This window comes from Parasteatoda tepidariorum, chromosome 12, assembly GCF_982258835.1.
Source record: "Parasteatoda tepidariorum strain Cologne lab strain chromosome 12, Ptep-v5.0, whole genome shotgun sequence".
Taxonomy (NCBI): Eukaryota; Metazoa; Arthropoda; class Arachnida; order Araneae; family Theridiidae; genus Parasteatoda; species Parasteatoda tepidariorum.
In genome coordinates this window covers 914645-937438 of record NC_141766.1, presented here as the reverse complement: position 1 = coordinate 937438, position 22794 = coordinate 914645, and the positions used below count along the sequence as shown (strand labels likewise).

Below are 22794 nucleotides of genomic sequence, written 5' to 3'. Positions count from 1 at the left end.
AAAAGCCATAGTTTTGAAATAGTTTAGCAGACACCAATCGAAGGAAATTAAATGAGCTTCATTGCTGTTAGAGATACACTCTGCTAGTAGCACTGTTTGTCTTATTTATCCTAAGCTAGCAACTGCAACCTTCATTTTGCAAAGTTTACAGACATTGTTTTTGTTTCATATGTGATGTAAAAATTCAACATTTAAAAACTAATTCTTAGTATCTCAGATGCTTATTATTAGATATATGAATATAGGAGATTCTCCAAAAAGAAAGAAATCAGATGTCCGACTACTATGATATATCTTTTATTAATTTAATAGTTAATCATTTTAAGTATTAAGAGAATATGTAAAAAGAAATAGAAAGCTCCACTTTTATTGGGTTTTCTTACTGAATCAATCTTTGTTGGAGGGAAACTACTTGTATCATGTTCTTAAATTCAGTTGTTTGCGTAATAATTTTAGGTATTTCTTCCAAGTTGATTATTTAAATTTTATTTAGGAAAAAGTAGAAAAATTAGTATTCAGTATATTTAGCTTATTTTAAATGTTAGTATACCTGAATTAATCCTCTTTTAAGCAGGTCTGTTATTTTACTTATCATAAAAAGATAATTGTCTTGCAGTCTTTCATTGTTGCTTATGTAATTGTTATTAGCCAAAAAATTCGCCATAGGATCCTTCAAAGATTCATATTTTCTTAATTGGCATTTTAAAAAGATAATTTTTGGGTCATGATCTGTTAGCCAACTGCAAATACTAAATTAAATTAAAACTTACATACGTAATTAAAAAAAGATATATAGCAGCTCACTTACTATCCTTTGTGCTACTCAATTTCTGTTAATTTTAAGCAAATATTTCTTTATACCTCACTTAGACATATACCTGTTATTTATATATTAATATTATTCTCTACTATTGTTTTTTAATTATTCCAAATAAAAGGTAAAAAATAAGGTATTCCTTTATTATAAAGTAATTCTATACTTCTTTATTGTTCATCATTTCATTGTAAATATAATATAAATGGGATGTTATTTCCTGTGTTTGTTATACTATAAATAAGTTATATTTATTTTTTATAATAATCTTTATGAAATTACTGCTTATAGTGGAAAACATGGTATCCAATTGAATAAAAATTAACTTATTACACATTGACATTAATGACTTATAAATTTAGAAAGCAAAATTGTAAATGGAATGATAACAAAAGCAATTTTTTTTTATGGTTTAAGCTTTAATATGAAACTTTATTTTAAAGTAACTACACTTTATTGTTAAAATATAGAAGACATTGTAATGGAAAGCTCAAGCATAATAAAGCAACATTCATTTTGATGTGTACACTTGAAGTGGCTTCAACTTATGAAGGAAAAAAAAACAGGATAGGTTAGGTAATAAAGATTGATGTGAACGGCAGTGAAGTCTATCCCTATTAATACACATAAACGTTGTGACAATCTGATAGAATTATGATTTGGTTAACGAACTGTTAACAAGAATTTATTAAAGTGAATTGATGTGTTAGAAAAGCCTTGAATATAAACCAACAGAAAGTAATTCTGTTTTGATTACTTGTTTTTACAGACTTATTTTGGATAATTATATTTAATTCATAACTGGTCCAAAAGAGCTATTTTAATTACTCATTGTTTGAAAATCAAACCAAAAAGTTTTCTATTTAATTTAAATAAATACTTTATTCACACACAGTCATAAACAAGAGAAATGGGCTGAATTCTGTTATAAACTAGACCCTAGGAAAGAGAGTCAACATTGGAAAATCATCAAAATTTTGGAAAACACCAATGGAAATTTTCAAACAAACTCAAATATTATTTCAGATGGCAATAGGCCCCTTACCAACGATCTTGATACAGCTAATGCTCTAGCTCAGTGGTGCGCAAACTAGGGGTCGTGACCCCTGTGGGGGTCGCCAAATTTTTATGAAATGCATTATCCCTGCATGCTGCATACCATACAGTGTACATATAAAAAGTGAAGCGCCGTCACTCACTGTTTAATTGCAATTGGATTTCCGAAATGTCACGAAATATCGAGTCAGAAATCATAAAACCCATACAAAATTCAACTAAATAATACTAAAACACTAAAAACCGCTCGCGTTTAAACCCTGAAGATGATATGCGAATTGCAATTAGCAACATACATCCAAACATCGATGAGATAATTAGAAACTAGCAGCCAAATACATCTCATTAAAGGGCAATTTACTGATTTTTGTGTTATACAAAAAGTATTTTCTTAAAATTATAAATAAAATTAATATGAGTAAAATATGATGATGTTTTTATTCGAAGAAACGAAGGAAATGCGCGAAATATACATCGTATTTGTAAACATTTATCTCTAGGGGTCGCCAAAAATTTTCTCTCTACAAAAGGGGTCGCAGTCGAAAAAAGTTTGCGCACCGCTGCTCTAGCTGAACACTACTCAAGGGTTTCAAGACTTAACTACGAAACAGCAGATAAGAAAATACTCATTAGCAGCAAAAGAGTTCTTCTAACTGCGAAAAATGACAACTCAATTTGGGACTTTTCTGGAGACTTCACGCTACATGAGCTAAATGTTTCACTGGCCAAAACGCCATCTAACAAGGCCCCGGGAAATGACCTCATTTTTGCATCGATGTTAAAGCATTTAGGAAGTACTGCTAAAGAGCAGCTACTCACCATCATCAATAAATCCTGGCGAACAGGTAAGATTCCGAAAGAATGGAAAATAACAATAATCATTCCCATCCTAAAACCGAATAAAAACGCTGATAGCCTCTCCAGCTATCGTCCTATCTCTCTAACCAGCATCTTGTGTAAACTGACTGAACGTTTGATTCATTCAAGACTAATACACTGGCTCACCAACAACCAAAAAATTAACTGTTATCAGACAGCTTATAGAGCGCAACACTCAACCACAGACCAGCTCTTTTATCTTTGCCAGTCGATAATTGATTCTTTCCAACAGAAGCCATCAAGAAAAACAACTGCCATATTTCTAGACATGACCTCCTCGTTCGACCGTGTCTGGAGGCAGAGGCTCATTCAAATAGCACACAAAATTGGAATAAATGGAAATGCCCTGATTTGGATTGCAGAATTTTTAAGAGGCAGAGTAATTAGGGTTTAATTTAACGGTGTACTATCCAAAAGGAAACGACTCTGGGCTGGTGTACCACAGGGATCGGTATTGAGCCCCTTGCTTTTCCTTATTTACGTCAATGATTTACATCCTCACATCTCTGAAGAAGCAAAAGTAACATGCTACGCAGACGATATCGCCATCTGGCACAGCAGCGAGAGGATTCAGAAATCTGAAGCTGAGCTTAACAAATCAATGAGAGCATTGGAAAAATGGTCAAGAGACCTTAAACTAGTCATTAATCCTAACAAGACTAAACTCAGCGTGTTCAGCACAAACAGAAAACATCGGCACACATTTTGTCCTAATATCACATTGTTTGACACCCCCATAGAAAAGATTTCTAACCCAAAGTACCTCGGTACTTTGGTATACTTGACGAAGAGCTTCGTTTTCACCACCAAATTCTAGAGTGCTCAAATAGAGCACTAAAAAAGCTCAACATCCTTAGGAGGCTTTGTGGCACAAAATGGGGTGCTGTACCAAAAACACTGAAAACTACTTACACAACTCTTATAAGACCAATAATGGAATATGCCACACCTGTATGGTCACACTCCTCCTCTACTTCAAGAGAGAGACTTGATAAAGTACAAGCAAAAGCTGCAAAAATAATGTCTGGTGCTGTCTCATCAACAAACAACTTAAGAATTCAAGAGGAATGCGGTTTGGTCCCTCTGGAAGAAAGGAGACAAATGTTAACTGTTAAATTTACAAATAATGCCCATAGTCTTGATGAGGGGCACATTTCACATCGTACTATTATAAACTGGAATAAGAAATCTAGATTCAAAAGGTCATCTCCCCTTCTGTTTGACAGGGCCATCAGAGAAAAAATTCACCTTAAACCCGAAGACTTTCTTTTCAGAAACGAAACTCCCGCTATTGGAGTTGTTCCAGAGAATACGACAATCTGTCTAGAACTTATCGAGCCCTGCTCGAAAAAAGATCATGCGAATAAACTCAAGGAAATTGGGATGAAAACTAACGACTCTCTATCTTGCCTCAATCATGTCAGGGCTTTTACTGATGGATCTTCTGACTCCACTTTCACCAACGGAGGTGCGGGAGTGGTACTGCTCCTACCTGATGATCAAAAACGAGAGTTCGCAACTGGTGCTGGAAAAATCGCATCTAATTTTACGGCAGAATTGATAGCCATTTCTACGGCTATCGAAACGTACATCAATCTTGAACCTTCAAAGCAGCTTAGTGGTATCACCATCTTCAGCGACTGCAGGTCTGCCTTACAGGCCCTCAGCAAAGGTACCTCAAGCCTTGTCCTGAATATCATAGAACAACTTGGACAACTTCAGCGTCTCCGGAAAAATTGCTTCTTGCAGTGGATTCCCGCCCATGTGAACCTAGAGTTCAATGAAATAGCTGATTCCTTGGCTAAAAATGCCAGAGATCTAAATCAAAATTCAATCCCAACCACGCTGGCAGATGCAAATGCTTTTGCAAAGTCAAGACTATTCACCCCTTTAAAAATCAAAGCCCACGATCAAATAACTAATCTTGACATCGATAGGAAGACAGCCACTACTCTCATCAGACGAAGAACAAAACATCATAAAAGCATGAAAATTTCTACAGATAAGACTAGAAAATATCAAAACTGTGGCAACTGTCTTAATGTGGAACTGACACCATATCATGTTTTTAACTGCCCTGCAGTCGCTGCAGGCCTTCACCTCTTAAACTACCCCACAGAAGAGGATTTGTATTCTTTTAATGCCATAGAAATAACAAAAACTATTCAAGCACACCATGAAATATGATTCAATAGAGGATACGACACCAACCAACACACAGTCATAATATAATTTATATATACAAGAAAAAAACATATTACTAATGGAAGACAGTTGATTTTTTTTATTGGGATTACTTTGGTTGCTTAATGAGCAGTCCCATGTGATTTAGCATTTTGAATGTTTTTTGCTATGTTTTTTGAAAGCTGGCGCTTCCGCTTAAGTCTTTTTCCTGCAGAAAGAGGTCTCGCACCAGCAAGGAGTCTCCTGCTACTCCGAGATGCAGATTTTCTTCGGCTTATTGAAGTAGGCTGCACCTTAATGCGCTTTGTTCGCCCAGTTGGAGGTTTTGCTTTTACAATAAATGTGCTTTGCAGCTCTCTTGCAGTTTTAACTTTCTTCAGGGAGCTTATCAGCCTAGTTACTGAATTATTTTCTAATTCATCAGAAACTAGGCTGGCAAGTCTGTATAACTCTCCCTTAAGTTGAGCCTGCAATTCTTTTGAGGCTGGTTCATTTTTTCTTCCTCCAATTCTGGATGAGAGTCTGATGTTATAGGTATGGGGTTTGATATCAAAAGTATCGGACTTTAATTGTTTCTTGAATGATCAAATTCTTCGAAAAAGGAAATGTCCGGGCACTTGCTTCCGCAGGCTAATAATGCCAATTGATGGCGATCTTCCTGGGATATCGGGGGTGCATTGGGGAATTTAATTTTCTTTTGGTCCATCAAAAAGCATTGATGCTTGCAAAATGCCCCAGATACCCCAGCTTTACAGGAGCAAGTGCCTATGTTGGCATTCACCTCATAAAAATTAACACCACTTCTTATCTTAAATAAACCCTCATTTTCACATACTATATTGGTAGTATCAAATGACGTGGTTCTTCTTTGAAGAGTCGCATAAACATTCATACCATCTCTTTTTCTCAAGTAGGCGACATCAAGGAGTCTTTTTTGTATGTAGGACTTCCAGACTCCAATGCAGAATTCTACCAATGCCACAACATTAAAAGCTTTGGTTCGACAGAGCACTGTCTTTTATTATGCGAATTGAAACTTCAGCATAATTATTTGTGTTATGCTGACGAGTGAGTTTATCCTCTCTAAAGAGCAACACCCACTCGTCTCTGCGCTCATAAAATTTTTCAAATCGTTTTATGAAGTCTGGGAACTTGCTCCTTTCTTTTAAAATGTTTGATGTGGCCTCACTCAATTCTTGCTCAGAAGCAGCATACATCACCTACAAGATACAAAAAGTTCACTTTCTTACACATCAGCATTTTAATCTTTATCATGAAGTTTTACTCAGATTGTTTCAAAAAAAATTTTATGTCACAAGATATCCATCATAGTAGACTTTTTCATGTTGAAAGGTACTAAACAGGGTTCGTGATTTTTTTTTACATTTAAATCGGATTTTTTTATATTTTAAATCAGATTTTTTTATTTTTTATTCTAATACATTGTAAGAGCTTTAATTTATGATTAAAAAAACTTTATAAATGTTTTTATCAAAATTAAGTTAATAGTAAAACTATATTATAACAATATTTTAGAAGTTCTAACTTACTAAAATAATTTTACCTTATATGTAATACATAGCTTCGAATACATCATAGCAACCATTTTGAAACAAATGCATGATTGAAATTTAAAGATTAGTTGAAATAGAGAATTTAAAGAATACTACAGGGGTCTGTCTAGGTTTTTCTGAGAGGTACTTATTTTGTGAAAATTTAGACATAATTTGTGAAAATTAAAAAATATATAAAAAATTCAACACAAGAATATGGTAAAAATATGGATTTACTGTTTCTTATGAGACACAAAAATAAAATTTTAAGAAAAAGTATTTTGTGAAATTTCCTAAAGTTGAATTTGTGAAGGTACCGCTAAGCGGTTGTAAATTTGGCTTGGACAGACCCCTGTTCTTTAACTATTAAAATAAAGCTTCAATTAGCAAAATATAGGCATAATTTAAAATTGTGGTTTTTTTCCCCCTCTTATAAATAATATGACAAAATATATGCAAAAGATTGTGTTTGTAAATGAAGTCATTCATCAAAAAGTAACTAAGTATTTTATCTATACAATTTAATATTAAAATATTCATTTTTAATCCTGTATCAAAATAGATAAGTTAAGCTAAAAAAATTTTAATGTACTCATTGGAATTTTTCTTTTTCACAAAATTTCTTCATAAAAAAATCTGATGATGTCAAAGATGCTGTAAACATATAATAAGAAGAAAAAAATACTATTTACCAGTTAATAACTCTACTGCTTTAATTAGACTTTGGAAGGGAAGATTAACACTATATAAAGGAAAAAATATCTGAATTCATCAGCCTTTTTCTTTCTTTCTATTTTTGGCAAATTAGGGTAATTTCTTTCTAATATAACCTCACGCTTTAGAAATATACATTTTCCACCAATAAAATATAATGTAGATGTTCATTCCATGCTTTTTCAATCAAAAGGTAGAATTTTAGTTAACATTATTTGCATTTTTTCATGTTTCCTGTCAAAAATTCATGTTTATTAATTACTTTCTACAGCTATGCAAGTCTATATTAAGACAGCATTAAATGTGTGCTTTAATCTGTACTTTCAATCTCAAGAATCAAAAGATTTTTCAAATTGTAATTTCAAATGTGTTGGAATTTTACACTAACAAAGAAAGAAAGTAATTTTGCTAAGTAAAATTAATTAATGCAGCAATTTATTTAAATATATATATAAATCAGTTGATTTGAATCAACAAACCCTGCTACTAAAATTAAATTATATGTATGTGAATGAACCTCTCAATAAAGAAGGGAAAAGTAAAGCAATGGGAAGAGTAATTGTGTTTAATAAAAAAATGCTATCTCTAATAAATATTGTTAATTCATACTTATTAGATATGCTATGGGGCAAAAATAGTTGTTTCTAATGTAAATTTTTCAGCTACCTAAAGTAAAGTCTGACTTATGTTTAATGATTTAACTTTTTTTCCGTTAATAAATCATACATACACTCATTAATAATTATCTAAAATATTACATTTATCTCATAAAAATCAAATGTTACAAGTTTTAAAAAAACGTGAATCACATAATAAGTAATATATTGGAGAAATAAAATTATTAATGGCGAATAAGATAACATTTCTTTCAAAGAAACAATATTCGATACACAAACACACCAAAATTATTTGCATTTGCGATAAACATAGTTTTATGCAAATATATCTATATGTACCGTATTTTTCGGCGGAAGAGCCGCGGCACTATCGAAAAAAAAGTTGTTTTTTCCCTACATGCGGCGCTTCCGACGAAATATTTTTTTGTAGCAAAAAAATTTGTCAAGGAAAGTTATTTAAGATGAAATGATTTTCTGGAAGAAAGACTATTAAAAAAAATTAATAACGAAGTCGAAGAAATATTCGCCCGTATCGCGATCTGCTGCAGAACATAGCCAATTTTTAGCAAATTTTCGGCAGCAGCCTGTAAGAAAATAAATAAACGAAATAATAATTTTAAAAAAACATCGCATAAGGAGAAAATTTAAAAGCTATGCATCTTGTATCCACCCCCAGCTTAAGGAAAAATCGCAAGCTAGAAATCTATTTAGCGCCTTGGCAATTGTAATTGCGCCTTGGCAATTTAGCGCCTTGTACAATTAATGCGAACAGAAAAGGAAGAATAGGACCCTAAATCCGACACTCACGGGACTGACGAAATGCCGAACTTCGGATCTCTTTCGGAAATTCCAATATGGCCCCCAAATATTACTATAATTCAATTCCACTGTTAATTTCAGAAAAACCAATAAATTTAGTCAAGTTTCGATCGTAGATTATGATGGGGTGAATTTAAAACTGGCTCATCTTCAGAGAAATTTTACTTAATCAAAATAATAATCTATATAATATAATCAAGAAGAAATCCTATGAAGAAGAAATAATCGTTTCTTCTTTGGAGCGAGATCATAGTTCTCGTTTTTTCTTTTAGATAACATTTTGTTTTAACAGAAAACGCTTACCTCGCAAGAAAAAGAAGAAAAAAAGCTAACAGGGAACTACAAAAAAATTTTTTTTTAACAATTAATGCTAAGAAACTAACAATGAATAACAACAAAAAACAAGCTAAAAACTAATAACGATAAAAAAAAAAACAAGCAAGCAACAATTAACAAGAAAAAAAAAGCGGCAAAATAAAAAAAAATTAATGAATCGAATAAAAAACCGCAAAAGGGATAAATTCATTTTCTTGTCCACGTGGTAGTTTCAATGTCAACTGGGTGTGGCCAATTAATGGTCAAACAGAGGAGGGAAATTTGGGGGCAAATCAGTAAAGCACAAGCACAGCTGTCAAGATTGATTGATCAGTTTCTTCCAACTTCCATTTCTTTATTTTGTTCATTGGAAATGCAGGTGTTTTTACTTCTCACTTTATTTTAAACTGCTTTAGAAACAGATGTTTCTTTTGATACAGATTTATTATTTTTTTTTCTTCAAGCTTCTTTTTTATTTTTAAAAGATGAAATAAAGTAAGTTACTTCAACAGAATAAAATTCAAAATAAAAAGAATATAGCTGATTTTTTTTGTCTTATCAATATAAATTTCTTAAAAAAAAAAAAAGAAAACGAAAAAGATTAGATCAGATTAAGTGCCGAATTTTGGAATGCTGGATTAGGGGTCCCATACCCTTTTCTTTTCCCCAACCCCTTTAAAATATAACTGATTGATTCCTCCTAAACAGCTCCAGTAGAAATGACACGTGGAGGAGGTGGGGTACACCCCACTTTTAAACATTTTCTTCTCTCTTTCTAAGTTGAGTCACATTGGGTTATTTCCATTGAAGGAGAGGGCATTCTACCCACTAAAATTCCACCCTCAAAGATTGTGAATTTGAAACTTATTTCCCCTTCGTTCATTCCTTCAGAATTTTTTTGGGGCCTGCTTAGTTATTTCTTATTCTTGTTATTATTAGTTATTTCGTTATTATTAGATGCTTCGTTATTATGAATTAGTTTTTCCCCAAATTCTTAACGGTAATAAATTTCAAAATCTTTCTTTTAATAAATTTTTATTTTATTTTTCTTATAAAATTGTTTTACGGATTTCTGTAATCAGTTCAGCCTTAATTCAGCTACTGAACATATAAATATTTTTTTGCCGTTCTTCTGTTTTTTGGCTCGGTGCCAACTGGTAAGAACAACTTTATTTTATATAGTTTTGTTGTTTTCTTTTCTTTTTTTTTTTGCTGAAAGAGAAAACTTTTTTTGTTGCTTTTTTTTGCTGAAAAAGAAATTTTTTATTATAATTTAGAAATTAAAACTTTACTTTATGAAATGCATAAAAATATTTAATTTTTTATTATACAGATACTCTAAATGGTAATTTAAAGGTCTCTTCTAAAAGGATGCTGATATGCGCGGCTTAGCACCATTGCGGCGCTTGCGCCGGAGTGGCGCTTACTATAACTTTTTTTAAGAAATTTTCATTTTTATCGAGGTGCGGCGCTTGCGACGAAGCGGCGCTTTCGGTATGTATTTATTTTAATACGGCATGTATTTATTTTAATTATTGAACACTTTTCAATTCCTTCTTTAAAACATATTGAATTGGAACTAAATTGCACAGATATTGTGGAAGAATCATATTAAATATTTGAATATTATTTTCCAGCCATGCTATATTATTATTTTCCATGTATATTTATGAATATTATTTTCCAGCTATAAAATATTTTTATCAGTTAACATTCAAAAACCACAATATTACAAAAGTATTAGAAAGTATAAAATCAAAAGAGAAAGAAATTTAAGTGAACATTTTTGAAACATAAGTTAGGATAGGTTTTATTAGCGCTTCGTATACCACTATTTTGGTCTTTTAAATTACATGGAATTTCAGCAACTTGCTGTGATTTTTTTAAATCAAAATATGTCAAAAATATTCTAATCTTACAGCTTGAAAGAGTCTCATCAAACGTGGCCTTTCATCTTTGGGAATATTATGTGTGAAGAGCCAACGCCAATCGGCCTGTGCAAAGTGAAAATGGCAGAGCAGCCGATTACTTGTCTCCCAGACTTTTTTTAATGCTCCTCTTTCAGCTGATGAATCATCAGTCATAACTATTTCCGGATGCTATGGATAAAATCAAGAATTTAGTCATTATTTTTTAATAAATTTCAACAAAAAGTATTATTTAAACTTATTAAGAAATCAAAAAGTGAAATTAATTATAATAATTAATGCAAATTGAACAGATTCTTTCTTTACTTTCAAGAAAAAACTATAGAAACTGGCAAATCTATATAAACATGGTGTGTAACATTTTTAAAATGTGCTTATTTTTCATTTACATTTCTTAAAAACTCTTAAGTGTTTTTTTTTATACAGGGTTTGTAAAATATGCTTAATTTTCTACCTTTTAAAAAGAGATATTTTATTTTGCTGTGTCGATTGTTGTTCTAAATTACAAACAAATGCATGATTTTGCCAATTTTCTCTGAAATATTTATCAGAAACTAGTTATTTTATCATGATTATGAGAAGTTTGTACAAATGTTTATGAAATTTAATGATTTTATGTTCATAAATTAAGAACTTTAATCTATAGAAAAGAATTTTTATTACTGCACGGATCCTAATTATGATTTTTTTTTCGGAAAGTGATTAAAAATATTTTTTGCGTGCTTAAAAAGTGCTTATCTTTTGTTGAAAAATCTGGTTATGCATTCAGCATAAAGCTAATACTAGCAATTTATACTTATTTATACTTTATCTTACTTGGTAATGCTTTATTTACCTAATTATAATATGATAGTAGTGATCATTATGGAGTATAATTGATAATATCTCAGAATATGTAGTGGTACTTGTAAAAATTATTTTAAGCCAGTCTAATTGTCTTAGGAACTTTTTAAACAATTTTTTTAAAATTGACTAACCATGTTAAGAAAATGACAATTATATTCTTAGGTATCTATATTTTAAATTGCTCCATAAAAATCATTAGTTTTAAAAATTTTCAAATTTGGGCAAAAAATATATAAATAAAACCTTTTTTTTAGCCCACCACAAACCTTTTGATTTTTTCAAAATTCTTTTATTAATTTAAAACAAGTTTACAGTGACTTTTTAACCAAATTGAAGTATATGTATGCACCATGTATAAACATATCGTGAATACAATTTACTATCTCCTGCTAAGAAAAGTCTTGAAATATATTAAATTCGCATTCTCTCCATATTTCAAAGGTGAGGGAAAGTCGTACAAGATGATGAACCAGCTTTTGAAGGAGAATACTACTAACTGTATTAATCATTAAACATTTATTGGCTAAGTATACCACTAATTACATCTGTAAATGCAGTTGATAAATTATTCTATCATTCTATTAGCTATTAAATCATTAAGCTAAATCACAAATATCTAAATACAAATAACTTTTTTGTAATAAATCTGAAAATCTTACATCATTCCCACCAAAGCATAAAGGAAAATTCTTCTTCAACAAGGCAAATGCGTTGATGTAGTTTTCCATGGTTTGTCCAGAATGTATTAAAACACTTATCGGAAGAGCTCCTATTTTGGTAGCAGCAAGCAGTATGGTCATTGTGGATGACAAGCCCTCACAACCACTCGTGGAATCTACGAAGATCATCTCTTTTGCGAAGTTGGAGTTATGAATTCTCTTCATGACTGAGGTGGCAAGCAATACGGACCAAGAATCTCCTTCTTGTACATCCCTATGTATATTAATTGCCCCTATGTATATTAATTAGACAGGATTATATAAATTTTAGACAATTCTTTTAAAATTAATTAAAAGGCAAAAATAAATTTAAGTTTTTAGAATGTAGTCCAATACTATATGGATCATGTTCCCTAAACATGTACTTTAAAAACTATTGAAAAAATCTATTAAAAATTTAAAAAAATAAATGGTGAGAAAAAATTTAATTATTCTGAATAGTTAAATCACAAAATAAATTGTTTTCATTAATAAAAAGAATTTTGAAATAATTTGCTTTCCTTTAAAATATCAATCTTTAAATTATCTGAAAAACTTTGTCTCTGAGTATTTGTGTCATTCCCTTGCCGAGAAGAAAATATAATTTTTAAATCAGTGTCATTGTTGGATACTTTGCACTACTTTTGATTTTGTTTAACAAACATAGTTTAGCTAAAGATTGAATAATTATTCAAATATTTTGGTAGTATTTTAATTACCTGTTATTGGCATGTTCTTTATGCACTTATTTTTTATTAGAACTAAAATAACCATTAAGTAATTTTTAAAATACAGTTTTTTTCAAATTGATATTTAAAAAATAATGCAGCTGCTCTGTAATGCTATTATTGTGCTAAATAAAATAATTTAGATTTCTGTTATATCTTTGTTGTCATTCCCCTATCATTATTGAGGGGTGGGGAATGACAAATATTAGTTAATAACTATGCTTAGAATTGAATACATTATAATTTAATTAGAAATAGAATAATTTAGATTAGGAATAAGTATTAGGAATAATAAGCCTTTCTCAGTTCTCAATAATCATTTATTTGCAATATTTTCCAGATTAGAATCTTTTGTTTTTAAGAAATGTTTCTTACAATATAATCATAAGCAAACTACTTAATATGTGTTTTCTTTTTTCTCTCTGTCACTTATATTTTCTTGATAAGAAACTAATGGGAGAGAAAAAGAATATTATTATGGTGATTAAATATTAAATTACTAGCATTGTTTCATATGGAGCATAAATAATTATTAAGAATTGCTTGAAAAAATAAAAAAGTTTAAAAACAAAATCTAAATTTATAAGCACAAAAAAGATTGAAGTATTAAGGAATAAAATATTTTAAAAAAGACATTAAAAAAAGCTCATTATAAACATATTCACCATTAGCTTCGTAGAAAGGGATTTTTTCTTTAAGTTTTTCAAAAGGATTTACTACAGAACCTAGATGATCATATCTCCAGCAGTCATGCAAATATCTAATTTGCTCACAGGTAGGGTTTATTGCTGCATTTGCCAGGCTTTTAAAATCCTCTTCTACCAAGTATCGATTTTCATGAAATTTCAGAGCTTCAGCTACAGTCATACCACTTGAAAAATATTCATGAAACAAATCCTTAACCTGGGGGAAAAATACAATAATTTAGTTTTTAGAGTTACAAACTGCAAGAAAGGTATAAAAAAATATTTACCTCATCATTAACCCTTAACATTCTTAAAGCTTCAGCAGATGTTGTACTGTGGGAATGACAAATGCCAATCTTTATTTCTCCTCTTAAAGCAGGTTTTTGACGAAGGAAAATATCCTTTTTTACGATATTTTTTGTGACATTTTTTACTATGATATGAAGTTTTGCATTGCATGCAGCATTTCTTTTACACCCAACATACTTTTTAGCTTCTAAATTTGTTTTATTCTTTTTGGAATGTTGACATATCCACACTCTTGAGAAAAATCTGAAATAAGATCAAAAAAGTTCGATGAATTTATTATTCAAAGAATTCACTAAACTTCTCAACTTAGTTTAACATCTTGCATATATATCTTTAACTTGATATCTCATAAAATCAATAAAATTAAAACAAGTTTTGTTTTTAAATAATGAAAATAAGTGGATCAATCATGTAGTATTATTCTTTTCGTTCAGTCAAGATTAGGGATATAAAAATATGCACAGTAATATAAGTAGCAAGAAACGTAATTCTATATGCAAAAGTTATGTATAAAGATTTTGTCAACACAATTTAATTTATCAACTCATAACGAGCTACAAATTTTAGTAACCTTGCTATAAACAGTTTATTTCTAACTAGAATTTTTAATTATTTTGATGTTTAAAAAAACAAAACCATTAAGTACAAATTGACTTATTTTGCATTTCAATTTTATATTGATATTTTTAGGATTCAAATTTTATATTGATTTTTTCATAATATTTTCATTTTATCTTCTTCATAGTTTATCAAAAAAAAAAAGAAAATTATGTTCTGATTTATAAATTAAAAGTATTTCTTCCTTTGATTGGGTTTAATAAACAAAGATATAAATTAATTTCTAAATAAAATGATGGATATCTGCATCAAATTCTATTTATCTCTTGAATAAAACTTACTTCATGCCTCTCATTTTAATTATTTATGAATTTTTATTTTTTTAATTTAAAATATATATCATCAGAAAAATAAATAATTCAAAAAACATACCAATTAACATATCAAACAACAATTTGTATTTTTCTATAATATTCATTCTTTCTCAAAATTTTCAGGAGAGAGGAATAAAATAAAAAAAAATTAAAACGATTTAAATTAAACAAAACGTTTCGGTTTCAAAAAATGAAAAATGTTTTTTCCTACAACATTAAGGAGCTGAGAACTACAAAAGCTTGAAAATTTTTAAAGAATTATTGATTTTACTAATTTAAATTACACTCTTTAAGTAAATTGTGAATATAAAAATTATGTTGAAAATTGCACTCATTTTATGGCCACTCTTATAAATTTTTAAGAGAGTTTCAGAATAATAGATTAAAAATTATTCCAGTATAATACTTTTTAAGTTACTTATAGAATATAGAAGTGAGAAACGTTAAATTTATCAGCTGTTATTAAATTAAAAATATGACTTATTTATTAAAATAAAACATATTGCAGGGATGGCGAACCAATGGCACGCGTGCCATTTATGGCACGCGACACAATATTTTGGGCACTGCACCCGATCACAATTGTTGTTACACTATTAATTGTTATTACACAAATGTTTATGAAGCATGTGCAACAATTAAATTAAAATTCATGAAAAACAAACAAAATAATAAACAATTATTGATAATAAAATTAAAAATTAATACTAAAAAAAAACAATAACCGTAAAAAACAAGCTAACAATAAATAACTAGAAAAAAAAGTCATCAGTCTTGCCTAAACTAACATCTTACAACCTAATATAAGTTATTTGTCATCTAATCTGCAACAACAGAAGTCATACTGATGTTATTTTAAGTTGAATTACGTGTGTAACTGAGACATTGCAAAATGTTTTTTTTTTTCTTTTTTCAATGTAAATAAAGAGTTTTGAGTTGATAGTATTTAGTATTATTATTTTCCCAATAATCACGAAGTCAAAAAAATTTGACGGCACGTCTATGACCTCATTAAGCAATTTTTTAGAGAGAATGGCACGTTGGTGTATAAAGGTTCGCCACCCCTCGTGTAGGGTTTACCGGGCTGAGGCGCTGAATCTTAAAAAAGCATTGATGTGGGGTATACAGTTGAAATGTATACCGGGCAGTGGTACTTAACTAGACCTAGTATACACAGTAAAACCCCGCTATAGTGAACACGGTTTATAGTGAACTCTCGGATATAGTGAACGAAATGTTCGCTCCCGTACCTTGGCACACACGTATAATGTTATTTTTTGTGGATATAGTGAACCAAAAAAAAAAAAAAGAGAGGAAGTTGAATATTATGAACTTTTTTCTGTCTTCGACTGATTTTTTTTCTTCATTTTCCGGTAATTTTGAAATTTCTACATATTTTACATATACCGATTTTTAAAACAATCTATAGAGTGGAATGTAGCGGTAAGCATTTTTTCTGGTTTGTTTCTTTTATCTCAATTTCCCATCCCTAAATAAAGGTCATCCCTAAGTTTTTTGTACGCAAGACGAAGAGTAATAAAAATAAAATTTAACACATTTTTTGTTTTTTAGTCATATTTGTACTTCATTTTATGGGTCATTTATTTAAATAATGTGTAATAAAAGGGTGGAATTCAGTACCATTGGTTAAAATTGTTTGCGGTATGGAAATAGTGAACTCCCGGTTATAGTGAACCTAAATTTCGGTCCCTTGAAGATTCACTATAGCGGGGTTTGACTGTATTTCGGACATTTGCCAAAGCAACTATGTGATTGTCGACATTCACCGCTGGAAGTCAACAACCACTAATTTCGGTCATTTACACATGCATATAGAATAAATAACACGCATTTTAATAGCACTCACATAAAAAACAATTACTAAGTCAAATTCATTTAAAATATCTAAATACTGATTACTGCATGAAGTCAGCACTAAAAAAATTAATAACCTATAAAAAAAAAACATAACTACATTTTAATGACGTTTTCACTGTGACCACAAAAACTCAAATCAAGTTTGAAACTAGCTATCACGAAAAGAAACGAATCGATATCCGTTTATCAAACTTTATGAATATTTAATACAGCACTTATTTTTACTAAAAATAGGCAATAATATAAAATATTGATGCATCAGTGTTTGTATGAACATTACGATCAATATAATTCCCTTTTTTAACTTTCAAACAAGTAATATATATTTTTTTTTAAAGTCAATTCCTATTTAGGACAACAGAGAAATTTTTTATTTTAGTTGTGTTTTATTAAATAATTAAATTTAATTGTCCCATATAAAACTAAAATTAATTAAATATAATGAATGAAATAATATTTGAAAAAACTATATTAATATCAAGTGTCATGCATTACACGTTTAAAGAAAATGTATTTGAACTTGAGTAGATGAATAAAAAATATTTTATTAACGATTGAGAATTTGAACAAGATAAATAAATATATATGGATGTTGTTTTCGACACTAGGGAGAGCTGCAAGCTGTATGCCGCTTATACTTCCGGGTTACTGTTTCCGGCAGTGGCGTACGCAGAATTTTTTCAAGGGAATTTTTTCATAATTTTCAAAAATTACTAAAAGAAATTCGAGTATGTAATAAAGCACTATTATTTCCCTAATTTAGACAGCTAGACAATTTTGACTTTTTATTTAGACAACATTGTTTAGTTAAATTTTGTTTTTATTTTTTAAGTTTAAGAATATAATTTTTTTTTATAATAAGAGGTAAAATATTTTATTTTTATAAAGAAGTAGGAATAAATCAAGCCAGAAAAAACTACTCATACTGTAACAATAATAATAATCGTATAAATGTGAATATTCCATAGAAAATCAAAGAATTTAACCAAAAATTAACTTACCAACAAATAGGGAACTAAACCAGTATACAAACACGCTAAAAATTTATTGATTTATACAGTAATATCCAAACGACGGGGTTTTTTTGCAAGTTCGTTTAAAATGTCTTCTACAGCTGGGGTAAATTTTCTATGAATGCTTAAGAGCGCCAATCCATTCATTCTATTATTTCCCGTTGAGTTGCGTAAATAAGTCTTCAAACGGCGTAAAGTCGAAAAGGATCTTTCGTTTGCACTCGTTGAAACAGGTAGAACGACCAATATTTCTAGGAGTTTGAAAATGTTTGGTGTTATATCTTTATTGCCGCAGCATCCGCCGCAGTTTTTGGAACACTACCTCCGTCTTCACTAATCCTTTTTAATCTTTTATACCAGAGTTTTACTTCAGACTTAAGGCTTTCTTTACAGGTATCCAAATCTTGAGCGTAAAATTCCACTAATGCTTCAAAAGCCTTTATATTTGAAGGTTGGCAAATGAAAGGATCAGCAGGTGGAAGACACTGAAATCCTTTCAAAATATCACGATGCGATACAAATCTTAAGTCTAATTGTGTTATAAAATTTTCTATAAATGAAATAAAAACACTAACTCTGAAATATGTTTCCGGTGTCGATGAGGGAAAATTATCGCAATTTATCTGTCTTCCCGTTATTCTAGGGATTTGCATGGAAGTGGAAGATCCAATGCTTGTTAGCGTAAGAGAAGAAGAGCTGAATATTTCAGAGAATGTTTCAGTGGCATTTTCACGCATCAATTTTAGATCTTTAATGACATCTTCTGCAAGACTCACTGCCTCTATCAATTCTATGCTTGTTTTTTGTAGGTATCTACAGAGATGGATTGTTATGGTGAAAACTTTGTAAATGCAAAAAAGAGATATTACGAACTGGCAATTAGATACTGTGCACAGTAAAGAATTAGCCTGGGTAGCTGATTCCTTATCCTTCCATTCTGATATTTTTTGTAGTGTTTCGGCGATAGGCTCGAAAAGTTCTACCACAGCGGTTACTGAGTCGTATCTTTCCATCCAACGGGTTGCACATAGCTGTTTAATTTTCTCCCTCTTAGAGCTGGTTTCCATCTCCTCTATTGCTGAAGATAGGACATACTATCTTTTTGGCGTATTTAAAAAGTCGTATAATGTTTTAATTGTCCCTAAGCAATTTCTAATGCCAGTTATTTCGCATGCATTTGATACAGCCAAATTGAGGCTATGAGCAGAGCAATGTACATAGAGTGCTGATGGGACAATACTTCTTACGTGGACTTGTACACCATTAATTTTCCCACTCATTGATGCAGCACCATCGTACCCCTGTCCACGTAACTTTTTTATATCAACTTTCATAGGCTGTAATTGGTCTAATATTGTTGTTGCTATTGCTTTTCCGGTTAAGTCATGCACCGGAATGAATTGCAAAAACTGTTCGTTGATGTTAAAATTTTCTTTATCGACATATCGAACGCATAACGATAATTGCTCTATACCTGCAATATCAGTTGCTTCATCTGCAAGAATGGAAAAGCAAGTTGCATCATTAATCTTGCTGACTAGTTTTTGCAGGATTAAAATATTGCAAACCTCAATAACTTCGTTCTGAAATCAAGGGCTGGTATACTGAGCATTTTTTCTGCTTGACTCTAAAATGTTCTTAAGAGTCGAATCGTTCTTACTCCGGAAACGAAGCAATGCCCGAAAATTTCCGTCGTTCTCCTCACCTGGTTGTTCAGCAATTATTCCCGAATCCTTATGTCTTCTTAGAGCGAGACCTTGATTTCCACAAAATAGGATGGTTTCAATGATTGGAGTAATGTTTTTTCTATTTTCTAATTTTCTTCTGCTTGCTGCACTGTCAACTTGGTTCATCCACAGGTTTCATCTTTCCAAGTAAAATATCGTTTAATGTCCCAGCAGTTTCGATCGATTTCTTGTGATAAAGACATTTCTCGTGTTCAGAAACTCTACAGCATTTTTCCAGTTGTCAAATTTTACATTGCACAGCTGGCCTAAAGGTTGCTTTCCAGAACCGGCACCACTTGGGGCGAAAAGTACACAAAATATGCAAAAAGCACCACCCTTAACCTAAGCTATTTCCAGCGATAAAGCCATTTGTACTGAAATTTCAATTTTCTTTTTCCTTTTTCAGGAAAAACAAATGCTGGATTGGGTTCCCAAACATTTTTAAGTCAATCCAGTTTTTTTTATCCTCGCATGTATTATCTTCTGAAAAAAGTCCAATGTCATATGGGTGGGAAGTAACACTTTGAGAGCCGCTTTCACATTCATCAGATTCTGTTACGCTAGAAACGTTTTCCTCAACGGAAGTATAACATTTCTGTTCAACAGAAAAACTTACATTGGTACTAGATGCTGTCACCTCACTAATTTCAGGTCGTGATTTTTTCTCAGAGTAATTAAAAATTGTTAAATTCTTGCGTTTTGACATCCTAAAGATCCAAGAACAGCAAAAATATATGCATATATATTGGCACAGAAATATCCGCTAAGCTACGATCTCAAAGTTTCGAGCTGGAATGAATAACTTCAACGAGCACACAGTGTCTCCAAAACAAAACAGATTTAGAAACAAGCTCCGAAAGACAGACAAGCGGCAGAGATAACTCTTAGTTTGACTAACTAACTCCACTGTACTCCGTTCCCCCTTTCATATAATTTTTTTTACCGCATCTACAAAATACTCGAATTGTCTCAAAGACGACAGAACGTCAAGGATTCCAGACGTCGCGAATGCCAGCCAGTCACGAAAACTATCGCGACTGGCAGGACAGAAAGGAACCAGCGATCGGAGCTCGCCCGTAACAGTATCACGTGAATTTGGTTTCAAAAGTACAACCCTATAATAGTAAATGTTTTTTCAGTATTCTGAGAAATACCGTGAGAAAAAAAGTAGGCATAAGACAAATAAAAATATATAGTCTTAAAAAATAATAGCCAGCATAATTTCCACTGAAATTTTTATTTCTGTCTGTATTATTTTGTAAATTCACTTTGTCTGAGCTCAAGGGGGGGGGTTAAACCCCTAAACCCCCCCTTGCGTACGCCCCTGGTTTCCGGTGTATTTTAAAGCCATTTGGCTCACAATGTGATCATTGCGTTTTAAGATTCCTGCAAACGTGGTATTTGAATACTTATTACTAACCTCATCTTGCTCCTCGAACAATATGCTAACACTAACGTAAGATGGTGCACAGCTTGCAACACGAACAAACAGTAATAAACAAATGGAAAGAGGCCAAATCTAGACTGCCAAAAAAGCGAGTTATTCAAAATCTAGCAACCACGTCACCTTTTTTAACAATCTATATATATATTTCTCTTACACGGCAACAAAAAAAAGCCTCATTACAACTCTCCGAATGGCAACGCTAGAAAATCGACCAATGATTGCTGCTAAAAATGTCACATGCCAAATCTAGCTGAGGTAGCTCAACATGTAGCGCTTTTAAAAACGGAAACTGAAATAACCAGAGAGCATTCTTACCAAATGTGATCTCTTCCGAAATTCACCCTATCAGCTGCGGCAATCTCAAACTATTAAGCTAGGCAGAAGTGAGTAGTCTTTGTCGATAAATCTCTATTTTAGTATTTTGCCGAAAGCGCTATTTTTCACGAATTTATTTATTACGAATTTATTTGACGATTTTTGATTTATATCACGAATTTATTTGTTTTATTATTGTTGTTAGTTATTCATTGAAAAATGAGCCTCAGTCGTGCTGTTACGCTTTAAGATTTTATACCATAGCACATTTCTAATAGGTTTAACGAATTACATGTCATTTATTTGAATTCAAATTTATTTTAATGACTTAGTATTTGCTAAAAATATGTAATTTTTTTTAAAAAAAAGTTGTTAAATGGATTTGGATGATTGTTTTGAATTCTTAGAATTTTGTGCATTTGCAATGTACCTAAGTTAGTAGCAAGCGAAGCAAATCATGTAAGATTGTGTAGCAATTTTCGGGGGTCGGCGAGCGTTAGCGAGCAGGTGGCGCAGCCCACTAGTATATCTCTAAATAACTAAAACAAATTTTCACTTCAAACTCACCAGAATTACATAATAAAATTACTGCAGATTTGAGCTCAGAAATTATCTAATTTATTTCGTATATTGAAAACAAAATTATCCGTTTGAAAATATCGCCTCGTAGAATAACATGCAGTAAGTAGCTGCAAACTTTCTAACCGGAACTAGAGCAGGCATACAGCTCGAGATTGTTATTGTTTACATTTCTACTGAAAACACCATCCATAGGGAGAGTGTGAACTAATAGTAGGAATTTGAAAAAAATAAATAAGGCTCGTGGTATCAGACAACCATAAAAGTATAAATCTGGTGACGTGGACCACACGTGCTACCACGTCATGTTCTTTATTGAATTTATCCGACACAGAAAATATAAAGTAATTAAATATTTAAATGTTCACAATAAACTATTTTTTTGTTCAAATAGAGCTATAAGTTAGAAATTATCCATGATGTTATCTTTAAAATAAGTGCTGCCATCTAGTGTGGCAGAAACTAGACTTCCAAATCAACATGACCAACGGTATCTCACCCATTGTGGTGATCCTGAAAGAGTGGATACCACCTCTGGAGAACGCACTAGGTCTGCTCATCGGCAAGACCGATTGTGCAGCTCATTGGAAATAAAAAATCTTTAAAATAAGTGAAAAACTGAATCGCTTAGAGTATAACTTAAAACGATGACTAACGCTTAACCCATCCGAAAATTCCATTTCGTTTTTCGCTCATCCCTATTTAATGAATGAATTAATATTTAAAAAAAAATTGCATTGACATCAAGTATCATCCA

The 22794-nt window shown here is 31.2% G+C and overlaps 1 protein-coding gene across 4 annotated transcripts in view; it reads right to left on the bottom strand.

The window, feature by feature from the left end:
• Positions 1–1683: 1683 nt before the first annotated feature.
• Positions 1684–22794, bottom strand: part of LOC122272702 (uncharacterized) — a 37485-nt gene continuing 16374 nt past the window's right edge. The window contains exons 1-4 of one of the 4 annotated variants that reach the window (XR_015430893.1): positions 12385–15120; positions 10871–11050; positions 4969–6153; positions 1684–1729 (exon numbers count right to left, since the gene is read on the bottom strand). Coding sequence is in view for 3 of the 4 variants with exons in the window: in XM_087156123.1 (XP_087012249.1) it covers positions 5920–6153; positions 10871–11050; positions 12385–12609 (639 nt within the window). In the remaining variant the exon portion in view is untranslated. Of the gene's footprint in view, positions 1730–4451; positions 6154–10870; positions 11051–12384; positions 15121–22794 lie in introns of those variants that run through there. The other 3 variants (XM_087156123.1, XM_087156122.1, XM_087156121.1) reach the window with 3 other exon arrangements.